Source organism: Schistocerca serialis, chromosome 6, assembly GCF_023864345.2.
Source record: "Schistocerca serialis cubense isolate TAMUIC-IGC-003099 chromosome 6, iqSchSeri2.2, whole genome shotgun sequence".
NCBI classification, from domain to species: Eukaryota; Metazoa; Arthropoda; class Insecta; order Orthoptera; family Acrididae; genus Schistocerca; species Schistocerca serialis.
In genome coordinates this window covers 158,852,465-158,865,166 of record NC_064643.1, presented here as the reverse complement: position 1 = coordinate 158,865,166, position 12,702 = coordinate 158,852,465, and the positions used below count along the sequence as shown (strand labels likewise).

The 12,702-nt window shown below is 44.6% G+C and overlaps 1 protein-coding gene across 1 annotated transcript in view; it reads right to left on the bottom strand.

Annotated features, from left to right (window-relative positions):
* LOC126484713 (cytochrome P450 6k1-like) overlaps positions 1-12,702 on the bottom strand; it is a 148,393-nt gene that overhangs the window by 11,301 nt on the left and 124,390 nt on the right. The window contains exons 4-6 of the mRNA XM_050108308.1: positions 10,293-10,492; positions 6,849-7,070; positions 576-827 (exon numbers count right to left, since the gene is read on the bottom strand). Of these exons, the coding sequence (XP_049964265.1) occupies positions 576-827; positions 6,849-7,070; positions 10,293-10,492 (674 nt within the window). The remainder of the gene's footprint in view (positions 1-575; positions 828-6,848; positions 7,071-10,292; positions 10,493-12,702) is intronic.

Below are 12,702 nucleotides of genomic sequence, written 5' to 3'. Positions count from 1 at the left end.
GTTTGTTTGACCCATGAGAGGTCGAGCTGCAGACGCTGAAAGAACTGAACTAGCGACCGCCTAAAGACACACGCAAACTGTACAATGAAGGCTCACTTATTAAGTTTCAAGAAACAACTTCAAGTGATCAGTCTCGGAATAAAACGCAATTACCTACAAACTGTTCCTGTAGGATTCATGTAGGGTTAGACTAATTTACATTACGCTGAGAGACGTTTAAGCAGTCATTCTTACCTCGTTCTCTACGTGGATGAAAGAGCAAAAACGTCTGTAACCTGGTACAGTGTATCGTGGACCATGCACCTCACAGAGGTTTGCCGAGTACTGATGAAGATGGAAGGGTAGCTCAGAGAACGGTGTACATAGCAACAAAAGTTTTACTGAGACAGTCGACAACTGTGGCTCCATGTAGTGTATCGTATCCCTTCTATGACCATGGAGTAGGCGATATTAGAAAACACAACAATACAGGACCGACAATACGAAAATCTGTAAAAAGTGGTCACTCTGGCAATCTGTGCTACCATGAGGTGACAATGTAACTTGACGCAGGCATCAGCCAACAACGTACTCACCTATGCAAATGCGTGGTCCCTCCCCGAAAGGCAGGTACACATAGGGGTGGCGCTTAGCTTTGGCCTCTTCGGAGAAGCTCTCAGGGTCGAAGCGGTCGGGGTCAGGGAAATGCGTGGGATCGTGGTGGAGGCCCAGCACAGACAGCACTACTGGAGTTCCCTTCTCCAGAACGACGTCGCTGTCTGGAATCTTGTAGTCTTGGTTGCACTCTCTGTTCAGCACAGGTGCTGGTGGATACTTCCTGAGACACTCTGGAACGGAAACGGAAGAAAAAACAAAAACGTATTGAAAACGAGAAATGTGCTGATCTGAAATGAGAAAGTGATGAGCAACTGTATCAGGGCGGTATTCGAATCGGCTACTTACGATTCGAGTACCACCGGCCTGTGCGGATGTGAGCATCATTGTCATCAAGTACGAGGGGCGTTCAATAACTAATGCAACACTTCTCTTTTTTTTTGAAACCTGGTTGTTTTTGTTCAGTATTCCAAAACACCATATTATTCCCCACACTTCTCGCTATGAACCCTTAAGTTTCAACACAATCTCAGTTCAGTGCGACAGCATTACTCCACCTTACTGGGAGCGCTTGTATAGCCGCTTGATACCACTGTAATAGCCGACGCCAGGGCGACTGTTTTGCTGGATCAGTAACCTCCCCATCATCCACCTACTGCTTCACGGTGTGCATTCTTCATTGGGAGTCAGCAGATGCGAGATCTGGGCTGTAGGGTGGATGAGCTCTCGTCCGTGCAGACTTGTGTGAGGCCTTGCGTTGTCTCGGAGAAGGAGAAGTTCGTTTCCATTTTTGCGGCGACGACGCGCTGAAGTCGTTTCTTCAGTTTCCTAATGGTAGCACAGTACACTTGAGATTTGACCGTTACACCATGACGGAGGACATCAGTCAGACTAACTCCTCCAGAGTACCAGAAGACCGTCGCCGTGCCTTTACTGCCTGAGGGCACAGCTTTGAACTATTTCTCCGAAGGTAAGGTGGTGTGGCACAACACCATGGGCTGCCGTTTTGTTTCCGACTCGAAGTGATGAACCCATGTTCGACAAACAATTATTGTGGTGTCACCGTCAGACACCATACTTGCTAGGTGGTAGCCTTTAAATCAATCGTGGTCCGTTAGTATACGTCGGACCCGCGTGTCACCACTATCAGTGACTGCAGACCGAGTGCCGCCACACGGCAGGTCTAGTCTAGAGAGACTCCCTAGCACTCCCCCCAGTAGTACAGCCGACTTTGCTAGCGATGGTTCACTGTCTACATAAAACTCTCATTTGCAGAGACGACAGTTTACAATAGCCTTCAGCTACGTCATTTGCGACGACCTAGCAAGGCGCCATATTCAGTTGCTATAATTACTATCTTCAAGAATGCATTCTGAACAGATAATATTGTGAATCATGTACCGTCAAGAGCGGCGTTCATCATTAATGGATTAAAGTTAAGTATCAAACTACTTACGTCCACTTTCTGAATTCTCATTCCTTGTCATGTTCCAGACCTCACGTAAGTATAGTTCTTCCCTCCTCACGCCCGCCTGCTTGAGCTAAAACGCGCGCATTTCGGCATCCACTCGTAACGCGGTGTTGGCTCTTCTGCCAACACAAAAATTATCACAATGAACTCGTAACGCGTTAAACAGTATCGCACAGGGGTCCTCTGTTGCTCCTCATTGTCTTCTGTTAAGCGACGAGGAACGCAGCAGGTTGAGTACCCCAAGTGGAGACGTCCAGTTGTGTAACGGAGTGTTCGATTGCGATCGGTCTATCATCTCGAATGAGAGTGTCCGCACGTTCCAATATTGCATGTGTCACACCTGTATCTGGCCGACCGGCACGCGGGAGATCGGCCAGGTTTGCGAGACGTTATTGCGATAGTGACAGACGCCTGACCCTGCGACTCACCGTGCTTTTGTTCACTGCCAGCTCTCCGTAGTCATTCCGCAAGCTGCTATGAATAACTGCGATGCCCTGGTTTTCCGCCAAAAGGCGCTCGATTGCAGCTCTCTCCTTGGAGCGCACCACCGTTACAGACGGAATTTTGAAAGCTACGTATAGCACCGCCACTTATTGATACTTCATGAAACTAGAGGTGGTGAAGCGGGAATATTCTACGATGTTACACAGCAAATTCCGCATTATTTCGACCACAATTGGTCAAAAAAAAAGTGTTGCATTACTTATGCAACGCCCTCCATACCTAGAATAACCATCGAAACATTGGGAGGTTGACAGAAATTCGATCGGTGGAACATTCTTGGTAAATGCTAGAAACCAAAAGGTGTATGAGACCAAAGAGTCGATCTGGTGTAAAGGGGTTCATTACGAAACAACCCTTGTCATTTTATAATTTCAGCACACAGTAGTAGCAATGTGCAGGATTCAACATTTGCATTAATAATGGCAGGAATAACTCCAATGCTGTGTTATTTCATCTCAGACATGTGGTGTTTCTACAAAAAGAATCTTTGTCAAGAACGTTTCTGATCAACACAGCCTTTTGTTTGACAAGTACTAGTTCTTTTTTAATGTTGGCGATAGTACAATCTGATTGTTCATTGTCGCCTTCCTATTAACTGCTTGGATTTTTCAAGTAAGTCCCTGTCAACGTTAAGATTCAGTGTCTCTGATCTTTTAATGAACCCGAAGACAGTATGCAGTAACCTGAAAAGCAGCAACGTATACAATGAATGGAATACCTGAGAAATAAAAATGAAAGAAAGGTGATGGGCGCAAACGTATAAATCACATGAGCGGAAGTACTTTCATCATATATGTTTGAGGTAACTGCAGGTAAGTACTGTTTCAGTTCTTTCCTTTTTCCTTCAGCTGACTCGACGGAAGTAGCAACTTTTCTCTCACTTGTTTAAAGTGTAGTACGGAAGAGAACATTTAACTAAGCAGACAACAAAGATAATATAGGATACTGTGGCTACATCCAGGTATGCTGTGAGTGTTGTGCGTAAGTGAAAACTATTGGCCACCCGTGTGCATATACAGGTAACTGATCTGCAGGGAGAGAATATCTTTTTGTACGTGGGATGGGAAGCACCATCCAGTCGCCCTTTCTCCGCGTAAAAGACACCGGAGGCCACCAAAACCAAAGTGTGTGTGGCTTATGGGCGCACGATAGGTTTGACTGCGATTTTCACAACACATTTGCTGTAATTCCCTATGAAACAAAAATCCATGATCTAGATTTGGGGTAAATAATAATTGATAAAGACAGATAACTGTGCTATCCTGACTCTCTTGACTTAGTTCCATTGCATGTAGTTTGTGAACCCGGTGGCTGACATGGCATTTCCCTAGTCGCTCCTGATGTTGCGATGTTGCTTCACACGCAGTACGCGGTGTGGTGGGTGTGTCCATTGTGCAACAGGGCACAGAGATCAACACGTGCGCGTCAATTGTGTACATTCCGATCGACGTCTGCTGGTTTCTGCACGACGCGGATTTCACACAAACAGGTGAAAACGGCCAGCACGTTACTTCTACAATCGCAGATGGAGTAAAACATGCACAACAGTTCTACTTAACTAGTCTTGACACAGTTGACAACTTTTTCTGTGGGGAGGAATAAGATGTACCGTACCTGTACATGATTTAATTTGAAAACGATAGTGGAGAGGATCAATGAAATTTCGATTTGTTTACTTCTCTGGATCTTTAATGTACATTAACATTTTCTTCTGAAATACGCTGTGATACCATGAGGTTAATAAAGTATAATTAACGCAGCTTTCTTGCCGTTCTGTCCTAACCCAGTCAAATTTATTGACAAAAATTTCGTTTGAATGCCGGAACTGTGCATAGAAAAAAATTCTTTGTAGGTAGACGGGAAGGTAATGTAGTACACTGTAGTAGTGTTTTATGTACTCCCAAAAAAATATAATTGAGAACAGGACTACATACATCAATTTACAACCTTCTTCCTCTTTCCTGCAAACTGTAAATTTTTGAAAAGATCAGTTTTTTGTAGTCGGTAGTCTAATTATTATGGCTACGGGAGTGGTGGGAATCAATGAATAGAGGCAGGGTACAAATATTTGTGGAAATATTTATGGAAATGGAGGAGGATGTAGATGAAGTCCGAATGGGAGATATGATACTGCGTGAAGAGTTTGACAGAGCACTGAAAGACCTAAGTCGAAACAGGACCCCGGGAGTAGACAACATTTCATTAGAACTACTGACAGCCTTGGAAGAGCCAGTCCTGACAAATCTCTACCATCTGGTGAGCAAGATGTATGAGACAGGCGAAATACCCTCAGACTTCCAGAAGAATATAATAATTCCAATCCCCTACAAAGCACGTGTTGACAGGTGTGAAAATTATCTATCAGTTTGATAAGTCACGGCTGCAAAATACCAACGCGAATTCCTTACAGGCGAATGGAAAAACTGGTAGAAGCCGACCTCGGGGAAGATCAGTTTGGATTACGTAGAAATACTGGAACACGTGAGGCAATACTGACCCCACGACTTATCTTAGAAGATACATTAAGGAAAGGCAAACCTACGTTTCTAGCATTTGTTGACTTAGAGAAAGCTTTTGACAATGTTGACTGGAATACTCTCTTTCGAATTCTGGAGGTGGAAGGGTTAAAATACAGGTAGCGAACGGCTATTTACAATTTGTACGGAAACCAGAAGAGGAACATGAAAGTGAAGCAGTGGTTGGAAAGGGAGTGAGACATGGTTGTAGCCTCTCCCCGATGTTATTCAATCTGCATATTGAGCAAGCAGTAAAGGAAACAAAAGAAAAATTCGGAGTAGGTATTAAAATCCATGGAGAAGAAATAAAAACTTTGAGGTTCGCCGATGACATCGGAATTCTGTCAGAGACAGCAAAGGACCGGGAAGAACATTTGAAGAAAATGGACAGTTTCTTGAAAGGAGGATATAAGATGAACACCAACAAAAGCAAAACGAGGATAATGGAATGTAGTCGAATTAAGTCGGATGATGCTGAGGTAATTATATTAGGAAATGAGACACTTAAAGTAGTAAAGGAGTTTTGCTATTTGGGGAGCAAAATAACTGATGATGGTCGAAGTAGAGAGGATATAAAATGTAGACTGACAATGGCAAGGAAAGCGTTTCTGAAGAAGATAAATTTGTTAACATCGAGTATAGATTTAAGTCTTAGGAAGTCGTTTCTGAAAGTATTTGTGCCGAGTGTAGCCATGTATGGAAGTTAAAGATGGACGATAAATAGTTTGGACAAGAAGAGAATTGAAGCTTTCGAAATGTGGTGCTGCAGAAGAATGCTGAAGATTAGGTGAGTAGATCACATAGCTAATGAGGAGGTATTGACTAGAATTGGGGAGATGAGAAATTTGTGGCACAACTTGACTAGAAGAAGGGATCGGTTGGTACGACATGTTCTGAGGCATCAAGGGATCACCAATTTAGTAATGGAGGGCAGCGTGGAGGGTAAAAATCGCAGAGGGAGACCAAGAGATGAATACACTAAACAGATTCAGAAGGACGTAGGTTGCGGTAGGTACTGGAAGATGAAGAAGATTGCACAGGATGGAGTAGCATGGACTGGGAGATGAAGAAGATTGCACAGGATGGAGTAGCATGGAGAGCTGCATCAAACCAGTCTCAGGACTGAAGACCACAACAACAACAACGGGAGCGGTGGGAATCTATGAGTGGAGGTACGGTACAAATATCTGTTCGGAAGAGTCTCTATACTGCCGGATTGGTACGCGAGTTATTGTCATTTTAAGCAATATTTCGGCACCTTCTTTAGCTGATTTTCTTCGATAGCACGAACACAGTTTGAATCAAAACCAAATTCGGGAATTTCTTTAGCTGACTTTCTTGGCACAGCCTGAATCATAACCAAAAGTTTCCTTACATTAATTAGACAGTATATTTGAAAATCTCGGCAGTTTACTGATATCAGTTTCCGTTGTTTCTCTTAATCCGTTTAATTTGGGAGCGGGATGATCCCTCAATCAAGAACAAAGGTGAAACCCTACTTCAGGCATTTCAATTGGAGTTAAAGTTCAGTCTCCGAGGACTTCCATTTTCGCAGAATTTTAATTAGTGATATTTCTTCCTTCCATCATCCGGCATCGTATAAGTGTGTGGGTGAACCCATTGACTCCTCTAACGTGAATGATGACAGTTCGTGATGTAGAAGGCTCGCACAGTAAGCCAACTGCTATGGAAACCTGACATAAGAGGTTCTGCTCTTAATGAGATTAAAAGTGGAGCTGAAACTGAAGACTGATTTTCCTTACCGGATACAACCGTGTCGAGGTGAGTCATTTTGCCGATGGTGTCGTAGGAAATGTCACCGCCGTTTTCCTCGAGCACGGCGTCAATTTCATCGTGCAGCTTGCTCTGTACGTCGGGGTTGAGCGCCAGTTCGTGAAGCGTGAAGCTCGTCGCTGTTGAAGAAGTCTCGAAGCCTGCACCGAAAACGACGAACGCCTGCGCTGCCATGTCTTCCATCGACAATTCTATAGAAAGATAAAAAGAATGTTAATAGTTCCAAAAGAATAAAACGCGAAATGTGAAAGGGAATATCATTGAGTTACGTAATGTGTATGTCTATGTGTCGAAGACTGTGTATCAAAACAGCCAGGAATGTATTTGGAGTCTGAAACTGTATTCTTCAACATATTTAGTTAACTAAATCAGACATGGTACCGCTGCTAGCGAAGTAGTAAATGTATCAATTGTTTCATTATTTCGCATTAGTGTTTTGAAACTTCCACAATTTCTTTAAAATCCGTTTTCAACCATAAAGAATGAGGTAGTCATTTGGCATTGTTGGCAGCGAGACACTAAGTGGTAGGTTCAGCTGACTGATTGTGAAGGGTTTTCTTTCTCTACATTTAGATACATACGCTGTCAGCTACCTATGGTGCAGGGCGGAGGGTACTTTTCACCAACGCTTGTCTTTTCCTTTCGTGTTCCACTCGCAAACTGAGCGAGGGAAAACGACTATCTATATGCCACCGCACGAGGTCTCATTTTAATCATTTCTTCTTTTCGGACCGTGTGCGAAATGTCTTGGTGGCAGTAGAATCGTTCTGCAGTCTGTCACAAATTCCGATTCCTTAAATTTCCTCATAGTGTTCTGCAAAAAGACCGTTTTTCTTCCCTTCAAGGATTCCTATTCTATTTCTTCCGTAATACTTGCGTGTTTATTGAACTTACTGATAACAAAAATAAGAGTCATCCTCTGAACAGCTTCGATTTCTTCTTTTAATCCAATCTGGTGGGATCCCAAACGTACGAGAAGTACTCAAGAATGCATCGCGCTAATACCCTGTATCTGGTTTTCTTTATAGGACGACCTACACTTTTCTAGAAATCTCCCAATGAACCGAAGTCTACAATTCGCCCTCCCTACTGCCTTCCTTATTTGCTCGTTCAATTTCACATCACTTTTTAGCTACGGGGTCATCAACAAGCAGTCGTATCCAAGCCATCAGATCATTTATGTATACAGAGAACAAGAGTGATAATATCACAATAAGAACATTATGTCTCACGGTCCGTATTTATAACTAAAAGCCAGTGCTTTGAGCTGGGTAGACAGATAGGCGAGCGGCCTCATGACAGAATGAACGAGCTGTTAACAGTAGTCGAACTGATATTCTGGGATGCCTGCTCATCGCTTTAGGAGTATTCCTACATGTGTTAAACCGAACGCTAGACTGCTTCCATATAAAGAGGCGTCAGCGAAAGAAAGTGCTAACCAATGATAATAAAAAAAGTATGTTTCTTTTCTGCATGTTATATGACTTATTATATTCAAAGCCGAGAACATAAATACACTAAGACAAAACGATTTACCAAGTACGAAGTATTTTCTAGTGAACTCGTTAATAGCATGTCGTGCATTCGAAACCACAACAGAAAACACAATGACCTATTTCTTATTAAACTGAGGGTTATCACTTTATTTCACTGACCTCTTCATACATTCTACAGAAACACAAATCACAAACACAGAACATGCAATCAGCAGTTACACAATGTGCTCAAAAGTATCCGGACACATGGCTGAAAATTACGTACATGTTCGTGACGCCTTCCATCCGTAATGCTGTAATTCAGTACGGTGTTGGCCCACCCCTAGCCTCGATGACAACTTACTCTCTCGCAGGCATACGTTCAATCAGGTGCCGGATGGTTTCTTTGGGAATGGCAGCCCATTCTTCACTGAATGCTGCACTGAGGAGAGGTATCGATGTCGGTCGGTGAGGCCTGGCACGAAGTCGGCGTTCCAAAACATCCCAAAAGTGTTCTATAGGATTCAGGTCAGGACTCTGTGCAGGCCAGGCCATTACAGAGATGTTATTGTCGTGTAACCACTCCGCCACAGGCCGTGCATTATGAACAGCTGCTCGATCGTCTTGAAAGATGCAATCACCATCCCCGAATTGCTCTTCAACAGTGGGAAGCTTAAAACATTACTGTAGGTGTGTGCTGTGATAGTGCCACGCAAAACAACAAGTGGTACAAGCCCCATTCACGAAAAACACGACCACACCATAACACCACCGCCTCCGAATTTTACTGTTGGCAGTACACATGCTGGCATATGACGTTCACCGAGCATTTGCCATACCCACACCCTGCCATCGGATCGCCACATTGTGTACCGTGATTTGTCATTCCACACAACGTTTTTCCACTGCTTAATCCAATGTTTGCGCTCATTACACCAAGCGAGATGTCGTTTGGCATTTACCGGCGTGATGTGTGGCTTAAGAGCAGCCGCTCGATCATGAAATCCAGGTATTCTCACCTCCCGCCTAACTGTCATAGTACTTGCAGTGGATCCTGATGCAGTTTGGAATTTCTGTGTGATGGTCTGGATAGATGTCTGCCTATGACACATTACGACCCTCTTCAGCTATCAGTGGTCTCTGTAAGTCAATAGACAAGGTCGGCCTATACGCTTTTCAGCTGTGCGGGTCCTTTCACGTTTCCACTTCACTGTCACATTGGGAACAGTGGACCTAGGGATGTTTAGGAATGTGGAAATCTCGCGTGCAGACGTATGCCACAAGTGACACCCAATCACCTGACCACGTTCGAAGTCCATGAGTTTCGCGGAATGCCCCACTCTGCTGTCTTGCGATGTATAGTGACTACTGAGATCGCTGATATGGAGCACCTGGCAGTAGGCGGCAGCACAATGCACCTAATATGAAAAACGTTTGTTTTTGGCGCTGTCCGGATACTTTTGCTCACATAGTGTATATGATTGCTAGACACACAGGGAATATGATAATCCTACTCTCATGTAACAAAGTCTTTGTACTGTCAGGAAGAGACCTGCTACCCAGATAGCTACGTACGTTACAGCGTCGATACCAGGATAAAGAGGTGCGGCGGCCTCTGACAGATTTCGCCTGGCGGATTAGTGACGAGGGTTGGTGAGTCAGGGAGCCTGGATCTGGTTTCCCACATTCATCTAGGTGAATAACGGGCTTCAGACGAATAGCACTACAAACAGACAGTTGACGCGCAAATATTTCGTCCTGGAGGGGTAATGGGGTGGTGACAGGAGGGACATATGGTAACCACTCCAAATCCGTAAATACATGTATCGACCCAACACTGATCGGGACAAAAGCACAAAAAGAAGAACGCCCTCATGAAGGGAGGGCACTGGGTGTAGGTAAACACTAACGGAGAAAAGAAGAAAAAGAGGAACTTACTGTCGGTGGTGCCGGCTCCTTTCTGCTGCCCATTCTCCACTGCCTCTCCTTTGTCAGGGTCGACGTATCCCTTGTTTTTGAGCTGAATGATGAGGTCCATGAAGTCTTTCCTTGTAAAGTTGTTCTTCTCTCTGTAAGCGACAGTGTCTGCAACCATCTGCTGGAAATATTTGCTGACATTCGTCGCTCCTCCCTTGACCCTAGAAATGAAATGTGACAGTAATTTATTACGAAAGCAACTATTCTGACATCAATTCCCCTTTTCCACTGTGGAAGGAGATTACTTATCAAACATATCCCACATTTTATGCACATTTGCCAATGCAAGAGACACGTTACCTCGTTTGTGCAGTTTAACAAGGAACGAGAAAAGACTGTGATCCATCCCCAGTACGCAGGCAGGAAGAACGATGTGTGCTGGCACATGACTGCTAGCAAGCCCCTGTTAATTTGTTCCATAGTGTGGGTTCAAGAAAAGTCTAATCACCAGATGGACACAATAGAAGCAGATTTCTGTTGAAATTTCTGTTTTCAAGTAATGTCGATAACAGTAAACAAATGTTGGCTAAGGCTTCATGGACGGTTATGGTAACGTCATGTGCCACTTTTGTTTCCTTTAGCGATCTCTTAATACATTTCTGGCCATCAGAAATGCAACACCAGGAAGAATGGCACACGTACTCGGAGGAACACATGATTAAGTTTGTAGGTGTACAGGATGAGAAATTTGGTGCATGGAACTAGTGCCTTAGCTAGGGACAATGGCTCTAACTGAGTCAGACATTGAGCCGAACTGATCTAGCGTGACAGATAGAGGTACATCAATCCCTGGGTCTGTCATTTCTTCAGCTTCAATTCAGTGCCGGATTTCATCAGTTGTAGTGGCAAGTGGAGTACCATTCTCTCTGAAACCCATGACCAGATGTTCCCAGTGGGTGAGAGATCTAGAGAACATATCGGCCAGCGCAACACTCGAACACCCTCTATATCGATGTACACTACTGGCCATTAAAATTGCTACACCAAGAAGAGATGCAGATGATAAATGGGTATTTATTGGAAAAATACATTATACTAGAACTGACATGTGATTACATTTTCACGCAATTTGGGTGCATAAATCCTGAGAAACCAGTACCCAGAACAACCACCTCTGGCCGTAATAACGGTCTTGATACGACTGGGCATTGAGTCAGACAGAGCTTGGATGGCGTGTACAGGTACAGCTGCCCATGCAGCTTCAACACGATACCACAGTTCATCAAGAGTAGTGACTGGCGTATTGTGATGAGCCAGTTGCTCGGCCACCATTGACCAGACGTTTTCAGTTGGTGAGAGATCTGGAGAATGTGCTGGCCAGGGCAGCAGTCGAACATTTTCTGTATCCAGACAGGCCCGTACAGGACCAGCAACATGCGGTCGAGCATTATCCTGCTGAAATGTAGTGTTTCGCAGGGACAGAATGAAGGGTAGAGCCACAGGTCGTAACACATCTGAAATGTAACGTCCACTGTTCAAAGTGCCGTCAAAGCGTACAAGAGGTGACCGAGGCGTGTAACCAATGACACCCCGTACCAACACGCCGGGTGATACGCCACTATGGCGATGACGAATACACGCTTCCAATGTGCGTTCACCACGATGTCGCCACACATGGATGCGACCATTATGATGCCGTAAGCAGAACGTGGATTCATCCAAAAAAATGGCGTTTTGCCATTCGTGCACCCAGGTTCGTCGCTGAGTACACCATCGCAGGCGTTCCTGTCTGTGATGCAGCGTCAGGGTAACCGCAGCTATGGTCTCCGACCTGATAGTCAATGCTGCTGCAAACGTCGTCGAACTGTTCGTGCAGATGGTTGTTGCCTTGCAAACGTCCCCATCTGTTGACTCAGGGATCGAGACGTGGGTGCACGATCCGTTACAGCCATGCGGATAAGATGCCTGTCATCTCGACTGCTAGTGATACGAGACTGTTGGGATCCAGCACGGCGTTCCGTGTTACCCTGTTGAACCGACCAATTCCATATTCTGCTAACAGTCGTTGGATCTCGACCAACGCGAGCAGCAATGTCGCGATACGATAAACCGCAATCGCGATATGTTACAATCCGACCTTTATCAAGGTCGGAAACGTATGGTACGCATTTCTCCTCCTTACACGAGGCATCACAACAACGTTTCACCAGGCAACGCCGGTCAACTGCTATTTGTGTATGAGACATCGGTTGGAAACTTTCCTCATGTCAGCACGTTGTAGGTTTCGCCACCAGCGCCAACCTTGTTTGAATGTTCTGAAAAGCTAATCATTTGCATATCACAGCATCTTCTTCCTGTCGGTTAAACTTCGCGTCTGTAGCACATCATCTTCGTGATGTAGCAATTTTAATGGCCAGTAGTGTAGGTAAGT